The 18,823-nt window shown below is 40.9% G+C and overlaps 1 protein-coding gene across 2 annotated transcripts in view; it reads left to right on the top strand.

The window, feature by feature from the left end:
* Positions 1 to 18,823, top strand: part of grm5b (glutamate receptor, metabotropic 5b) — a 379,483-nt gene that overhangs the window by 348,076 nt on the left and 12,584 nt on the right. For both annotated transcript variants that reach the window (XM_052025542.1, XM_052025541.1), the window contains one exon: positions 4,604 to 5,543. In XM_052025542.1, the coding sequence (XP_051881502.1) occupies positions 4,604 to 5,543 (940 nt within the window). The remainder of the gene's footprint in view (positions 1 to 4,603; positions 5,544 to 18,823) is intronic.

The following is an 18,823-nucleotide window of genomic DNA, read 5'->3' as shown; positions in this document are numbered from 1 at the left end:
CTGCAAAAGCAGGGAGGTTATGTTGAACTTCTATAATCCACTGGTTAGGCCACAACTTGAGTATCACATCTACTTCTGTTCATCACAATTTTGGGAGGATGTAAAGGGCCCAGAGGATATGCAGAAAAAAATTGCTGGATTGGTTTCAGGAATGAGGGATTTTAGCCACTAGATCAGAGCAGATTCTGAGATGAGAGAAAATTTGATAGAGAAAATCAAGATCATGATAGATTTAGGTCAGGTAACTAGAAAGAAAATTCCCATCAGCAAATGTTTCAAGGATCAGGAAACAAAGATCCTGCAAGGGAATGGACGTAAAGTAGACAGGAAGTGTGGGGAAACTCTTTTATTTACAAAAATTGTGCTTGCAGTCCGGAAATTACCATCTGTAAAAATGAGGGAAGCATGGTCAATCACTGCTTTCAAAAGGGAATTGGATAAGCACTAAAGGAAAATAATTTCACAGGACTACAGGGAAGGAGAAGGTGGAATAGGACTGATGAGATTATTCTACAAAGAGGAAGGATGGACTCAATAAGTTGAAAGGCCTCCTTCTGTGCTGAAAAGATTCTATGATTAATTATTTCAGTTAAATGTTTCATTTGAAAAATGTCACCCTTTCCAGTCCCCATAAATCTCAGGGCTATTCAGTAACCACTGTTCAGAGCTACTGATTAAGGCACCTTTGGTAATTTTTATACAGAATAACTTGAAGAACTCTAAGCTCTGGAGGAGTTGCACGGTACCTGCTGGGGCTTGGTTATTGGAATGGAACCCAATTCTGCTTTCCCTGTGTAATTAACGGTCACAATTCTGTTTTGGGAAGATTGGTTGACTCTCTTCCTGAGACACCAAACAAAATGATAGAAAACTTATGATACATAAAGAAACCATTCCTCCACTTGTGTCCATGCCAGTCAAAGTAGAACGACCCAGCCTAACTCCTCCAGCACCAAGCCTGGAGACCTGCAGGTCACAGCACTGTGTGTATATATCCAAATACTCTTGAAGTGTGATGACAGTTTCAGGGGTTACCATCTTTTCATGTAATGAATTAAAAACATTAAAATAAAAGGATTAGGAATAGGCCACTCAGCCTTTCATGTCTGTTCCGCCTTTCAATATGTTCTGGGCTGAACTGGCCCAGGCCTCATCTCCTCTTCTATACCAATTCTCATGGTTCTCAATTCCCTGCTCTTTCAGGAAACCTAATGATCTTCAAATACCTCTAATGATTCAGTCTCCATGACCCTCTGTGGTAGAGAATTCCAGAGGTTTACCACCCTCTGTGAAAAGGACCTCAAACTCCAGCACTATCTGGGTGAAAGAAAATTTACATTAATCCTACATTAATCCCTTTTTATATTCTCCCCACATTCCCTTCAATTCTCCCCTGATTATGCCATTCACCTTAACACTAGGGGCAATTTACGGCAGTCAATTAACTGGCCAATTGACTGCACATCTTTGGGACGTAGGAGGAAACCAGGGAATCTTGGGGAAACCCAGTTACAGGGAGAATGTGCAAACTCCATATAGACAGGATCTGAGGTCAGAATTGAACCTGGGTCTCTGTTGCTGCGAGGTAGCAACTCTACCAGCTACTCCACTGTGCTGCCCACTCCTCTAGCCAGGGAGTATTGAAAAATTGCAGCCAGAACCTTTTCAACCTTCTTCCTCATTTCTTTTAACTGACTGAGTTTCCAGGGTTCCACTGGATTTGTCTCCAGCAGATCCTTGTAACACCCAGAGGAACTCTTACTGACTAAGTGCCAGTCACATTCCATTTCTGATCCTGCTGAGGTCCCAGCACTGCCTCAGGGAAGGAAAACTGATCCCAAAGGGGATTGACTGCCTTCAGAAAAGGAATGTTCTCCTCCCTCTGCAGAAGGTAACTATTCCTTTTCAGGTTTTAAAGTCTCATTCTGGCTTTTGGAAGAATGGACTGTGGTTCTGTTACAAGCAGATGCTATTCTACATGTAAACCTACCCTTGCAATTTAAGATAGGGTTGACGCCTACTTCCATGGATAGCAAGGGGTTCTTTTCCACCACACTCAGATTCTGAGGACCAACATTTTCTTCAATGTGTAATAAATCAACCTACCTGAGGACATCAAGTGGTGTAGGGGAACAGAGGGAAGATATAGCCAAATACCCTTAAAGGAAGCAGGACAAGTCATTTGCAGCTTAGATTCATCTAAATTACAGCTATAGTGTACTTGATTTGTTTACTGGCAGCTAGATATTCAGTGTACATTTTACCTTATACACAGGTCCCCTAATTACCATACCTCTCAGAGCACTGATTCATTGTAGCACTCTTGGTCCTCCGGACCAAAGATTCTCAGGTATCTAGTATCTTGTAGCTTTAACAAAGACATCTGCTCGGACTGCATGCCACTGTGCTGAATACCTGGTGCCAACCCCTGCCCTAGCCATGCTGCCCAGGGACTGCTGCACCAGGGACTTAGGTGCTGGGAACCTGACATGAATCCCTGCATTCCTACCCCACGTGCTCAGTGGCCATTGAGCTTGTTACTATAGAGAAATCTCTGGCTAGTAACAGCTGTGCAGCCAAACAGAGGGGAAAAGACGGCAGTTTCCATGACATCGAACAGGAGGTGATGACAAAGACCATGGGATGCAGCTGGCCTGTCAACACATGGAGCAGGTGCTGCCAGTCCACAATCACCATACCAGCCAGGGTGCAGACCTCAGCCCAGCATCCCAGCACTGGGCAGCTACACCACCTTCCCAACACTAGCCTTCACAGGCAGCCTCTCCGCACCAAGCCATGGAGTGGTTCATTGACGGATTCCCATCAGGTTTACTGGTGCAGCAGCAAGAAATATCAGGGAGGGCATGAATTTGCACTAATGGTGCCTGTAATGGGCCCCATCTCTATTTAATGATATAAAAACCCCTTTTAGGGCTGATTTCATTAGCACTCTCATTCCTGGTCACTGAGCAAGGTACCAGAGGATGCAGCATGACTCAGTAGGACCTTTTTTGGTGGTGAGCTGCACAAATATTCACCTTATGTTAATCCTATAGGAGGTTGGAGTACTAAAATGGAACTATGTCAGTTTGGAGTGAAAGAATCCACAATTACATTGTTTTAATGTTTCCTTAGTGGTACCATTCTATTGCATTCCTCCCTTGCTCTGGGTGAAGAAGAAAACCCAGTGGAACATATGATACTTGGGTTATGATTCTTTCTTGAATTTTGGAGTCTGCACCAAAGTAAAGCTTCCCAGGTATTTCTGTCCACTTTTGCTATCTGATTCAGCAGTCCAACTCAGGTGATGCTTATATAAACCCCACCTCAGCTGGACTGCTGAATCGGATGGCAAAGTGGCATCAACGTGCAGATAATAATTTTTTTTTACTTATCTGGCAACTCTTTGCATCATTCTTATTTCTTCTAGTTCTACAAAAACCTCCTGTTTCAGTCATAAAACCCAAATTGTTTATTTGTAGCTATTTATATTTATACTTACCTTCCTAGGGATGTCGTTCCTTGAATGTTTAATAATGCAGTGAATCTAACTGTAAAGAACCAGGGTAATTTAGGAAATGGAATAAAATCATAATAGACCTGCAGAGTAGGTTAGTAATTAATGAATCTTAGTACAAGGCATTATTAAACATGAAAGATGCCTGGATGGTAATATTGGCGTAACATTGTACGGGAGGAGGACAAATCATGGAACAATGGTTTCTACCATGGAACTGACCGCAGCTTTGAAGCTGCTATCAGTGACTTAATCCTCCTGCACGGCGTGCACTGTTTGCATAATCTCAAGAATCTGACAAAAACTTAATGTAATTATATATAAACCTGTTATCCTCTTTTGCTTGAAATCAACTGAGCCAGAATTATTACTTCACAATTTTCTGAAAAAAATAAATATGTGGATTGTGATTTCCTCAGGAAAATACTTCAAAAGTAAAATAAATATTAAAATAAAATATATTATTTCTAAGAATATCTTCATGATACTTTAGCTGTTGCAGGAATTTTATGCACATATTCCAAAATTTATTTTGCATTCTGTAAAATATTTAAAATGTTCATTAAAAATTATGCATTTTTACCTCTTTGTTTGCTGTCTGTGTGGACTGTGTCTGGCTACTCTTGCTAGATACCAATTATCCCCTAGAACTGATGCCTAACAACAATTAACATAGGAGAAGGTGACATCCACACAACAGATTTCACTTAATCTTTGTCGGCAGCTTTCTTCAAGGCTAGGGGCACAATCAGCTTGTTGCTCAAAGCAAAATCCAGAACAATGAAACTAGTCTCAAAATGTATGAGCACAAAGATTTGTCAAAGAAATAAGAAAAGATCCTGTTTGGTGTGGCTATATAAATGTGGGCTTGCTTCTGCTACAAAAGAGTAATTGTAAAGGACTGAACTGAATGCCGTAAATCATTTCTTTATTTCTATTGATAATGACTGGAATCAATTGAAGGTTTTCTGACAACCTGTCAGTGAGAAGTAATAACATGTGGGTTCAACAGTTGACTCACCACAGATTTGATAGTTAATTAGTTTATATGCAATATTATGTTCACAATTTTTTTTTAATTTGCAGACTGTGAAAGCATTCCTGTGAAATACCTCAGATGGGGAGATCCTGAGCCCATCGCTGCTGTAGTCTTCGCCTGTCTGGGTCTGCTGGCCACCATGTTTGTAATGTTTATATTTATGGTATACCGCGACACTCCTGTGGTCAAGTCATCCAGCCGGGAGCTTTGCTACATTATTCTAGTGGGGATCTTCCTTGGATACCTGTGTACCTTCTCTCTCATTGCCAAACCCCAAAAGATTTACTGCTATCTTCAGAGAATCGGCATTGGTCTGTCCCCTGCAATGAGCTATTCTGCTTTGGTGACGAAAACCAATCGAATTGCAAGAATCCTTGCTGGAAGCAAAAAGAAGATCTGCACCAAGAAGCCCAGGTTTATGAGTGCTTGCGCCCAGCTGGTTATTGCTTCAATGCTGATATGTATTCAGCTAGGGATAATTGTTTCTCTTTTCATAATGGAGCCACCAGAAGTCATTCATGATTACCCAACTATCCGTGATGTTAAGCTGATATGTAACACCACCAACATAGCTGTTGTTGCTCCCCTTGGATACAATGGTCTGCTGATCTTAAGCTGCACCTTCTATGCTTTTAAAACCCGGAATGTCCCTGCCAATTTCAATGAAGCAAAGTACATTGCATTTACCATGTACACAACCTGCATCATCTGGCTCGCCTTTGTGCCCATCTACTTTGGAAGCAATTACAAGATCATTACCATGTGTTTCTCTGTTAGTCTAAGTGCCACAGTGGCGCTCGGTTGTATGTTTGTTCCGAAAGTGTACATCATACTGGCCAAACCTGAACGGAACGTGCGCAGTGCATTTACCACATCCACTGTTGTCCGGATGCATGTTGGTGATGGGAAGTCGTCCTCTGCTGCTAGCCGTTCCAGCAGTTTGGTTAACCTATGGAAAAGGAGAGGTTCATCAGGGGAAACTCTAAGGTAAGAGTAATGGTATTAACCAAATCATTAACTTTCCTTAGGATATGTTTCAATTGACTTTACTGCATGATCCATCTTCAAACTTGGTTGGAAATTAGACTTTGGAGATAAGTTTTGATAATTTGATGACATTGACCAGAAGGTGTTGCGATGCCTACACATAAATGTTTACTGTATTTCTCTGAAATTCTCATCTCCACCATAGCAGTAGGGGCAGTAATCTATTTATTTTGGCTCAATTAACGTCTTCACTATATTGTAAGAGGAGTGGAAAATTGCGATAAATATTTGACAAAGAATCTACAGAAATTATTTGATTGGTATTAATTTCAAAATAATCACACAGATTATGTAGAATACAATAATACAGTATGTGATGTTATGTTTATCAAATCGATAAAAATACTTTAAAACTGCTTTACCTTGATGGAACTGTCTACTTTCCAACATAATCATAACCCAGGTGTGTTTGGGGTTTTGTGTGCTGATTATCCAGTGACTGGCTGGCTGATTAACAGAAACTGGAAGAACAGAAAAATAATGGGAATTTGTTGTCCTTTTCACCTGGTGTCATGAAACCTCACACATCAGTGTAAATTATATGATACCAATTATTCAGGATGGGTAGTGACATAATTCTGCTTTGCAGCCTTTCTCCTTCACAGCTTCCCTGACATTCTGCAAAGCTATTCGTTCTTCTAAATTCCAAACAATGTAGATCTAATTTCTTTAGCTGTTTGTGAAAGGACAACTCTCTCATTCCAGGACTTAGCTTGTGAATCTCTTTTGGATTAATTCCAATGCTTAAATAAGAGGACCAAGACACTGCACAGTGCCTGGATTGGAGAGCATGTCTTATGAGGATAGGTTGAGTGAGCTAGGGCTTTTCTCTTTGGAGAGGGGGGGGATGATAGGTGACTTGATAAGAGGTGTACAAGATGATAAGAGGCACGGATCGAGTGGACAGTCAGAGACTTTATCCCAGGGCAAAAATGGCTAACATGAGGGGGTTTAATTTTAAGGTGATTGGAGGAAGGTATAAGGGGGATGTCAGGGGTAAGTTTTTTTTTACACAGAGAGTGGTGGGTGCGTGAAACGCACTGCCGGCAGAGGTTGTGGGAGCAGATACATTAGGGACATTTAAGAGACTCTTAGCCACACGAATGATAGAAAAATGGAGATCTATGTGGGAGGGAAGGGTTAGATCGAGCAGGATAAAATGTCAGCACTACGTCGTGGGCCGAAGGGCCTGTACTGTGCAGTAATGTTCTATGTTCTATATGAATCATTTCAGAAGCAGTGATTGCATCAGAGAAAGCTAGAGCTTTGCTAGAAAACAAAAGGCATTCAAATATTTCCCAATTTGACCACAATGACAAGCTGAAGGAGCAGACTGCTTTTCTTCCTTGTTACTGGGATCTGCAAATAAGTGTTAGTTACGTGTTGGGCTAGCTGAGCTGGATTCAAACTGTTGTCCACACTCTCTGCCTGCACTTCCCTTGGCCAGGGGCAAATGGCTGAGTGAGTTGATTCTTCACACGCAGGACAGTGAGTAGGGCCGCAGGCAATATACCACTTAGGCACTGCTCTGAACCATGGCCTAATTAGGGACAGTCAGCATGGCTTTGTGTGGGGCAAGTCATGTCTTACTAACTTGATTGAGTTTTTCGAGGCGGTGACAAAGGTGATTGATGAAGGTAGAGCTATGGATATTGTCTACATGGATTTTAACAAGGTGTTTGACAACGTCCCGTGTGGTATGCTCATCCAGAAGATTAAGATGCATGGGATCCATGGTAACTTGGCAATTTGGATTCAGAATTGGATTGCCCATAGAAGACAAGAGGGTAATTTTCAATGGGACTTATTCTGGCTGGAGGTCTGTGACCAGCGGTGTTTTGCAGGGACATGTACTGGGATCTCTGCTGTTTTTGTGATATATATAAATGACTCGGATGAAAACATGGATGGTGGGTTAGTAAGTTTGCAGATGATACAAAGATTAGTGGTGTTGTGGATAGTGTAGAAGATTGCCAAAGGATACAGCCGGATATAGATTAGTCACAAATATGGGTGGAGAAATAGAATATGGAGCTTAATCCGGCCAAGTCTGAGGTGTTGCACTTTGGGAGATCAAATGTAAATGGACAGTACGCTGTTAGTGGCAGGACACTTAACAGTGTTGACGTACAGAGGGATTTAGGGGCCAAGTCCATAGCTCCCTGAAAGTGGCTGCACGGGTTGGTAGGGCAGTAAAGAAGGCATATGGCATGCTTGTCTTTATTAGTTGAGGCACTGAGTTCAAGAGTCGAGAAGTTATGTTGCAGCCTTATAAAACTCTGATTAGGCTGCATCTGAAGTATTGCATTCAATTCAGGTCACCACATTATAGGAAGGATGTGGAGGTTTTGGAGAGGGTGCAGAAGAGGTTTACCAGGATGCTGCCCGGATTAGAGGGCATGTGCTTTGGGGAGAGGTTGAACAAACTTGGGTTGTTTTCTCTGGAGCGGCAGAGGCTGAGGGAAGACCTGATAGAAGTTTATAAGATTATGAGAGGCATGGACAGAGTAGGCAGCTGGTATCTTTTTCACAGGGTCAAAATTTCTAATACTAGAGGGCATGCATTTAAGGTGAGAGGGGGTAAAAAGTGCAGGGCAAGTTTTTAATTTAGAGAGGTAGGTACCTGGAATGTGCTGCCAGGGGTGGTGAAGGAGGCAAATACGATGGAGGTGTTTAAGAGGCTCATAGATATGCACATGAATATGCAAAAAATGGAGGGATATGGACATTGTGTAGGCAGAAGGGATTAGTCTAGTTAGATGTGTAATTATACTAGTTTAATTAGTTCAGCACAACATCGTGAGCCGAAGGGCCTGTTCCTGTGCTGTACTCTTCTATGTTCTATTCCTATAGCCTTTGACAGGAGGCAATGTTTGGAGTTCAATTTACCTTTGCACTTCTAATCTCAAGGCCCGGAATCCCATTGAAGGAATTGGGACCGGTCCTGGTCCTAGTCCTGGCCTTCCTAGAGTAGGATTAGAGTTGTACATTTCCCAGCTTAATGCTGGGGATCTCCAGGACAACTGGACTCCATCATTGGCCTATCCATGTCACTCGGCTCATTTTGGCCTAAAAAATGAGCTGCATAAATCCAAGACTTAGATAAATGGGAGCATCTGAAAGCCGGCTGTTACCTTCAACCAAGTGGCCACACCCAACAAGATCTGGCACATTGTAAAACAAAGTCAGATGTGGAATAGAGCATACAATGGATACCCCTGAAAGGAGTTTTTAAACAATAATCCAGAACATTTATGGTGGATATCTTGTCATTACTCAACCTATTCACTTCAAACACAAGTTGTTATGAAAGGATCTGAATTCAGAACTTTGAAGCTGCTATTAGGGTATCATAATCACATAAAGGTGATCAATTTAGTTAAAGTTTTGATTAGTTATTGTTTTATATAAACCTTCTTGCAAAATGACTTGCTCCCTGAACCCTGCAATGCCTGCTGCTAACCATAGCAATTCTTCCCTCTGGCTGTCAATTTCCAGTCAGCTTCACAGGAACTTAATCAGAAACTCTGTCGAGAAAGCAGAAACCCACATCCTACAACTATAGCTTTCTGGTGACACCACCCACTTGATGCCACTTTAACTTCCACTTGGAAAAAAAATCATTAAAGTAGTTGCACAAAAATTGCAATACGTCAAAATAAAACAGCAGGAGCTGGATTTTTACTGTCGAAAAGGGCTGAGTTGAGTGCCAAACCACCCTGATATTGGAAACATGAGAGCTAGATAACGTTAACTCCCAACCTCATCCGCAACACAGGCTGTGAGTGGTTCATTCAAATAGCCAATCGGAAGCTGGAGCTGACCACAGAGCAGCAGTTATAATGTTCAATACCTGGGAACACTTCAAGCTTGACTCAGAGTCTCCGGTAATTTATGAAGCTCAGGCTAGGCACAGTCTACAGCTTGTAAGGTCTCAGTGTAAGTACATTTGAAAAGTTTCTAGTTTGATTCAGATGTAGGTAGTTTGTACCAAAGGAAAGGTCACTGAATCTCAGCTGGGTCATAAGGAGAAAGTTTAGGTGGGCTTTGGTTTGGAAAGGAGTGTTTTTTTTCTCTCTGGTATCCAGAAGAGCAACTCTACTCCTTCTAGTCATTTTTGTTTTGGATCCTCATTCCCACTTTCTTCACCACAATGATTTCCCACTTTGGAAGCTAGTTAACATTACTGTTGAGATCCCATTGCAAAAGCTGAATCTTAATCTGCACGTTTAGAGGAAGGTATCCATTTTCAGGGAGCTATCCCTGCCACCTGCTCTGAGGAGCAGATTGTCTCAGTTTTTTCTTGCCATTGTGAGTTAACCCATGCAGTGACCTGGTGACTGCTCTTCACCATTACTGTTCTAGTGTTGATAGTTTTCTTATGTCACTGTACTTACAACTGTCCCATATTCTTTGCTGTAAATGATAGAGAACAATCTATAATTATTGTTAATAATTTGCCTGCCAGCAGAATAAGAGTCAAGGTCATGCTTCATATAAAATGCACAGTAAATGACTTACAATAATGATGAGACTTAGATGGACTGAGTACATTCCATTGCTAAATGCATCAGGGGAAATTAAATGCAAAAAATTTAAGTTCTTACCCCTGAGAGGATCAATGGTTGTGTATCTGTCTCCAAGACTAATCTAAATGGGTTTATTAAATTGGTGTTAATTTTGCTAACTTATGCAATGCATACTGGCATTTCCTGAGAGCAAGGTTGAATTTAAAACTAAATTAGGAGTTTTTTTTGGCTATTTACCTTTGTCTTCATGCTGCCAAGTCAGCATACAAAGGTGAAAGGATATCTCATTTCATACACTATTACCAGAACTTTGCAGTCATTTATAAAATGGTCTTAAACTTAATCACATAAAATAGTTATAAATATGATCTCAAAATACAGGCTCACACTCATAATCTGAAAATACCTTCAACATTAAACCATGCATTCTGTTCTGCCCCAGGACAGATATAATTCAAGTCTCACACATGAGGTTCTTAGTCTACTTAATAAAAAAGGTAACAGGTGGTTTTCTGTGGTTTTCCTCTATGATTAGTTTCTACTTGGTGATCTAAACCAAGACTAAAGAGTCCATGTATCTATACCTGGGGGAATTGGGTGGCAGGGTGTGAACATCCCACCACCACTGAATTTCAAAACAGTATTAAGAGCTAATACAAATCAAAATACTGTAACTACAGAGTTCACTTCTGATTCTCTGTCGTTCTGATATCTGCTTATTGAGGCAGTATTGATGGTCTGACACCAATCTATCTGTTTCATAGGTGACCACAGGACACACTAATGCTGATCCACTGGTCACTCTGCCCCAACTCAGATACAGGTGACTCCTATGTTATGGCTGTTCGGGTTACAGAAATTTCCCCTTACAGAATTCAAAAATCACAACCTAGAAATTTGGAATATGAAATAGAATTTGCTCTTCCAGAATATATGTGAAAAAAGTAAATAAGTAAACATAACATTTTTTCAATTCGCACTTCTTGACATAGATGCAGATGGCACAGCTTCATGTTAGAGAAAACTGTGAGATGGACCGTTTTCTAGGAACGCAACCTCTCCTGTAATGAATATTATGTTATAGTCTGGCATGATCTTGAACTTTCACCTTCTGAGTCAATGGAAAAATGCAGTCACTAAGCTACGCACTCACTCCTTTGACACTGACAGAAAAATGTGTGCAAACTCGAAAAATGTGTTTGCATGCTTTACAGCTGATAAACACAATGCAACACAAATTATCCAATATGACTTTTTAAGCAACTATGTACATATCCATTTGAAGCTCTTGTGAAAAGAGGGCATGTTCTGAGATGAGGCAATTGGAACTGCACTTTCAAGCCTAGCTCTCTGCAATATGCTTCAATGTATAATTGTAGTTCCTTAATTCAACAGATTTAATCAGCTGCTAATAAATTCAAGTATCACAGGCCCTTAGGATGAGACCCCAAGCACCTGCCATTAATAACTGAATGTGTCCTTCATTTAAAATTAAATACAACTTTCAAGGAATTGACTGAAATCATAAATTTCATCTACTTTTAATTAATTTAAATGTATCCAGGGAATTTCTCAGCAGTGAGTACCTGCTTCTTTCTCACCTTTCCAGGCTGTTACATATCCTGTACAAAAAAAAACATATGACTCATGGTTTTAACACAAGTTTATTTCCAAACTGTTTAAATTCAATTAATGTCAATCTTAAGATATTTACTTCAAAAGCAACCCACCGTCTAAGTAGCCTTCCAGCCCTTTATTTCCCTTTAGCGCTCAAACTATTGAGTTGTCAACACTTCATCCTGACTGTTCTAAATAAAGGCTCAGTACATCACTCATATTATTGTCATTTTCAAACTCAATCAATAATTTTTCCAGCAAGAAAGTTCAGAGCTAAGGGGATAAAGATTTAGATCAAATCTGAAATAACAAGAGGATCCTAAAATTAAGGCATCAATTAACAATGGTGAAGTGATGAAATAACTTAAGTAAGGTTCTGATCTGAAGCCAGAAGACAGCTTTGTTGATGGTGTCACATTCATAGTACAATCATTTGATGTCTCAATATTTGGAGAGAGTGTACACTTCTTCTCTATTCTCAGAAACTTAGAATTGGGATCTTTTTTTTTCAAGCTTTACAATCCAATTCTGATTTTACCTGGATTAGATTGTGATTAGAGAAATTGCACCAATCACTAAATTGATCTGGGTACTTCTGACCAAGATCCATGTTACTTTCTCAGATGATTCCCTGGAGTCTGGAATGCAACATGAGAGGCTCCAGGGTGCAGCAGGTAGTACTGCTACCTCACAGGTCCAGTTTGATCCTGACCTCTGGTGCTTTTGCATATTCTCCCTATGACCACGTGGTCCTCCTGATGCTCTGGTCCCACCGCCACCCTCCCCCTCCCCCTCCCCCCTCCCCCTCCCCCTCCCCCTCCCCCTCCCCCTCCCCCTCCCCCTCCCCCTCCCAAAGGCTTGCTAATAGATTAATTGGCTAATGTAAATTACTTCTAGTGGGTGGCAGAAGAATCAGGGGGAAGTTGACAGCATAAAAGAGAATATGTTGCTGGCAGATAAGTGAGGGATGTTGTATGCACTCTGACAACTGGCATTGACTCAATGGGCTGAATGTTGTAAGGAAGTAACATGAAAGATAATGAAATTATTCATGCAATGTCCATTTCTGCCTGAACACTCTGGGAGTAGTAATTTCAGAGATTGGCAAGTCTTTGTGCAGGATTTCAGTGATCATCTTTCAACCAATCCAAAGCAAGAACATAAATGATCAGCCACCTCTTATCCTTGTGTGCCATGAGGACCCTGCCTCTGGTTGGTATCATAATAAAACATCCCTTAGATTTAGCTGATCAATCAATGCTTAATTATTAACCACATCCCTCCAAAGGTAATTTGTACTCAATAGCCATGCTTTCAATGGCCAGATTTCCTCTGGTGACCACCTGGCTTCAACAGACCTATCACCTCTCTCTGCATTCCTGCAGTGATCAATCATTTTGATAACAAGCTTGTGGCTTCTTTTATCACTTCTCAACCCTCTGGCTATTCCATAGACATCCTTTCCAAAGACAATAGGTTAATTAAATCTTTCCTCCATATCTCCATCTGTATTGTCCTATTTAGCATGCCCTTTTACTGATCTTGGTGTCTAATCTCCATGCAATTAATATAAAGCCTTCTGCAATCCTGTGACCTCCAATAAAGAGAGATTTTCTTCAAGCAAACATTCCTGTGGGCTGTTTGTTTGTTTGCTATTTGTACTACCAAGCCTGCTAGCTCATTTATACAAACCAGGTATAATTGTGTTGGGGAAGAATATACTTTTTCCCTTACTATATGTCTTTACACTGTGACATCCAAACTAACCCTACATGGTTCTTCTCTGTGTGCAGATGTCCGATTCCAATACTGACACAGTACAACAATAAGAGATGGAGGGGGATGGGAAGGGCAGCTAACAGATAATATCCCCTCACATCATGCTGTGCAGTCTCCTCTGCACTGAATATAGCACATTAATAAAGGATTCTCTGACCCTATACTTTAAATGGCTTGCCACAAAATCACAATATTTCCCGATGAGTGGTGGTGCCCCATTGGCATTTGATCTGTATGCAAATGACTATTTAGACCACAAAAAATAAGAGGTTCAACTTCTATTCATATATTTATGCGTGCAGTGCACTTTCATGAACAAGAATATATTCTTCATGACCAAGTGAGGAAGAAGTCAAATCTGGCCACTAGTGCTCAGCATGTGCATGAGATTCAGTTGTCAACTATATTCCACCCTGCACATTCTGTATCACTGAAGTCAATACATGGACATAGGAAAATTGGAACAGGAGCAGAATATTTAACCCCAAGTCTGTTCTGTCGTTCAATAAAATCATCCCTGACCTGTGAGCTAATTATAAAAATCTATGAATAACCAATTTAAAACTAAATATTTATCTAGAAGTATTATCATTGGAAGAAGAGGGTTCCAGTGTTCTAGCATCCTCTACATCTACAAATGCTTCCTAACGACACTGCTAACCCTCCTGATGAAGGGGTCTTTGACCTGAAACATTGCTTCCATTTCACTTTACATTGGTGGCGCCTGACCCACCAAGTATTTGCAGCATTTTCTGGTTTAGTTTGAGATTTCCAGTATCTGGAGTATTTTTTGATTACTCTTCAATGGTCTGGTCCAAATTTTACACCAATCCTTGAATGTCCAAGCAGCAGAAATAATTTAAGCAAGAATTTCTTCAATGCAATGCAATATTTTTGAGTGATACATGAATGAATTTTATGTGAAACCCAATTGCTTAAAATGAGTGAGCCTTGTACATTCACAAAGCACACTTCTGGAAATCTGTACACATGGTGGCACATGCATGGAGGCTGCTGTGCGAACAAACATATGCAATACATTTCTTGGTGCCACTTGCACAAAATTGTTTTGCATGTTCACAACCTGCAAATGGTCTGAGCCTTTTACACAGAAGCAGGCCCGAGTAAGCATTAAAGGGGGAAAAGCTCCAAGCTTACTGTCCATTACTGTGGAGTCATTGACCTTCTTATAGATGGGCCTTATTTTAAGTATTTCACTTGGCCTTTGCCCCCACCTCATTACCACTCCTCTTCATCACTTCATTTTCCTGCCAATGTCTATTGGTAACCACATCTACTCAGTCATGTCCAAGCCTCTTATGTTTCTTCTCTTGATGCTGCTCCATTCCTCAATGCTCCTTGATGGCTCTCCATCCTCCAATGCCTCCAACTCCCATCCCTGTTTATTCCTACCCTCCCTCCAACCAGTCCTCTCCCACACCCATTCTAGTGATCCGGGGCCAGACTCACTTCCTCCACTAAATGCCATTAATGATGAAGCTAGTATTTGAAAGACTTTGTCAAATTTTACAAGTGTGATGCCAGTTACAGTATATTGCATGGAGGAGTTCATGTGCGCTGGACTTTTGACAACCAACAGGTTAATAAAAAATATGAAGCCTCTATGTAGCATCACTTTGATATGTCTTTTAATGTGCAGAGGAATTTCTTGATCATCCTCTTGCCGTTCAACTCCATCGTTCCCTCAGTACTAATAACCAGGCTTTATAACCTGGGCCTCTGTGCTTCCCTCTGCCACTGGATTCTCAACTTCCTTATCGGGAGACCGCAGTCAGTGCAGATCGACAATAACATCTCCTCCTCGCTATCAACACAGGCGCACCTCAAGGATGTGTGCTTAGCCCACTGCTCTACTTACACTACACTCATGACTGTGTGGCTAGGCACATCTCAAACACCATCTATAAATTCTCTAATGACATCACTGTTGTTGGTAGAATCTCAGATGGCAACGCGGAGGCGTACAGGAGTGAGATAGATCAGCTGGTTGAGTGGCGTCGCAAAAACAACCTCACACTCAGCGTCAGCAAGACCAAGGAACTGATTGTGGACTTCAGGAAGGGGAAGTCGAGAGAGAACACACCAGTCCTCATCGAGGGGTCAGCGGTGGAAAGGGTGAGCAGCTTCAAGTTCCTGGGCGTCAACATCTCAGAGGATCTATCTTGGACACAACGCATTGATACAATCACAAAGAAGGCACACCAGTGGCTCCACTTCATTAGGAGTTTGAGGAGATTTGGTATGACACCAAAGATTCTTACAAATTTCCATTGATGTACAGTGGGGAGCTTTCTGACTGGTTGCATCACCACCTGGTATGGAGCCTCCAATGCACAGGATTGCAAGAGGCTGCAGAGGGTTGTAGACTCAGCCACCTCCATCACAGGCACAACCCTCCCTACCATCAAGGACATCTTCAAGAGGCAGTGCCCCAAGAAGGCGGCATCCATCATTAAGGAACCTCACCATCCAGGACATACCTACTTCTCGTTACTATCTTCAGGGAGGAGGTACAGGAGCCTGAAGACACAAACTCAACGATTCAGGAGCAGCTTCTTCCCCTCCGCCATCAGATTTCTGAACGGTCCATAGACCCATGAACACTACCTCATTGTTCTTTTCATTTTGCATTATTTATTTATTTTTGTAGTTTATGGATTTTTATGTCTTTGCACTGTACTGCTGCCACAAAACAACAAATATCAGTGATGATAATTCTGATCCTGAATCTGATAAAGATAAAGATATTTATTTATTGGTCACATGTACATCGAAACACACAGTGAAGTGCATCCTTTGTGTTACTGAGAATGTGCTGGGGGCAGCCCGCAAGTGTCACCGCTCTTCTGGTGCTAACATAGCATGCCCACAGCTCCTAACCTGTATGTCTTTGGAATGTGGGAGGAAACCGGAGCACTTGGAGGAAATCCATACAGTCACGGGGAGAACGTACAAACTCCTTGCAGACAGCAGCCAGAATTGAACCCGGGTCGCTGCCGCTGTAGTAGCGTTACACTAACCGCTACACTACCGTGCTTTATATACCCTATATTGTCTCTTATCTGCTTGATAAGTTTGATGAAATCATTTGCTAACCTTCTCATTTCCAGACAATACAATTTTTTTGATATTCTGTTTTTTGATGTCAGTCTTGGGAATCCAGGTATCAATGTGCTGCGCACTCTCCAAGGCCAATGCAGCCTCTATAAAATGTAGAGTCCAGACCTGCTCACAGTTCTTCAGGTGTGGTCCAATCAGGGACTATCTGTGGAGATGAAAAATGAGAAGTCTCTTCTGTGTTCTCAAACAATATCATATGTTTTTCACTATGACACGAAATCAAAATTACCTACATTTTCTGAGCAGATAAATAGTACATTACCTCCAAAATATCAAATATCGATTTCAGAAGGGTGATGAAAATGTGGAGCTCCCTACTCATAGATAGGTTGGAAAGGTCAATAATGGAAAGATTGAAGCACTCATGAGAGAGACAGAAACTCGGGGATTTGGGGCAGTGTGGGGTGAGTTAGTTAGCATTGATCAAAGACGATGAGATTCTGTGTGATTCCATGGAATTCTTAAACATTGGAATTTCCACAAAACATCAGGTTTTGATCAGCAATACTGATTAAATAGTGGCAAATTGAAGACCATTAATATTTTAGCATTTTTATTTAATGGTATTGTGTTGCTTTTGTACCTAAAATTTAATGGGCTGAGTCGAGTTCTGATGATCTTGCATACAAGTAATGACCCTATACAATTAAGTGGGTTTGTGACCTTTATTCAAAATGTGTTCCACTTTGGTGTTTTGTTTATTTTTGTTCCCTTTAAATTTATAATTTTAATTAACTTACATTAACTTCATGTAATATTAACTACATCTATTGTATTTTTTTCTTTTTAATAATTTAAATCCATTAAAATCGTGGCTCTGAATAGCAGAGACTTTTTAGAATACTGAAAATGCCTTTGACAATGGTGAGTAGTCAAAAGTCTTGGATCAGTACTGGAGATGTGGCCTCAGGTACCAGCAGCTGAGACCTGGTTGCCACTCACAGCCTGCTCTGTCCTATACCAAGGCCGTGAGGTGGAGGCCTTCAGTGTAATAGATCTGTGGGTATTGAGCAGGTAAAGGCAGCACCAGTCAAGTGTAGTAGACAAGATCAAGTGCAATCTAATTCATTGTTTTGAAGTATCCAAATTTTCTGTACTTCTTTAAAATAAGGGAAACTATAGAACATAAATTAGCCTTTAAGAAATTATTTCAAATATACTCCTGACCCCAATCTGAACTCTGTCTCAGAAACTGTCAAATTCTATAATGCGATAGCTGTTGGTAGTTTTGTCATGTGTTGTTGCCTCTGGTCACAGCTATGTTCCATCTATATTTTCCTGTACTGGGGCCAAACAAAACTATGCTGAAAATAAAAGCTACTGATTGCTGCAAATCACGCAAAGCAAGCATTAGGTCTGTTCGTTTTGTCTCTGATTATCTCTCTCCACTACTGAAGGGAGGAGATCCTTGAAAATATTAGCCGTGTTTGGAAATGCTTTCAGTGCCAAGTCAAGTCGCAGCTCTGAGATTTACAACAGCCAGATGACTAAGTTCCATGGGGGTGTATTTAAATCAGTTATATGAGACCTCATATCCCAAAACACACACATTCTCTGACCTCCCATTACAATGTCTGTATGTAAAAACTGGAGATCACAGCAGATCAGGATGGATAACTTTACATATGAAATATGTGGAACAACTTCTGACTGCTACCTGACCCCATTATGCTGGATGACTTGATCTTCAAGTGGACCTCAAAGTATAAAGTGAACAATGCCATCAAAACAAGCAGTACTATAATTACTTACATTGGTTGGTATCCCATTCCAGCTGGAGGACTCTTATTTTTAATTTTAGGGATTAATTCATGGAATATTCAAAACATGAAGATTGTACTCAGTGGCAAAGGTGTGGAGGCTCAAACATGTAGTCCTCAAAAGGACCAATATTTAAAAATAGTAATAATTTTTAATCTCCGGGCCTCTCAGAAATGAACTAATGCCCTCAGATCTCCATCCCCTCCAATTCCACCATGCCCTTCCTCCGATTTCCTTTCGCCCACTGGCAGTCTATTAGGAATTACATTGAAACTGCAAATCAAGCACAACTGGATATAAAATATGGGCAGATCCAAAGAATCATTGCCATTGTTATAGTTTAAAAGCTAGATTTCACTGATATTTGGTAGTTTGGTCAGAAATTATAACCCC

The sequence above is a fragment of the Pristis pectinata genome, chromosome 11, assembly GCF_009764475.1.
Source record: "Pristis pectinata isolate sPriPec2 chromosome 11, sPriPec2.1.pri, whole genome shotgun sequence".
NCBI classification, from domain to species: Eukaryota; Metazoa; Chordata; class Chondrichthyes; order Rhinopristiformes; family Pristidae; genus Pristis; species Pristis pectinata.
Note: the sequence above shows the minus strand (reverse complement) of the source record. Positions and strands in the feature narration are given on the sequence as shown.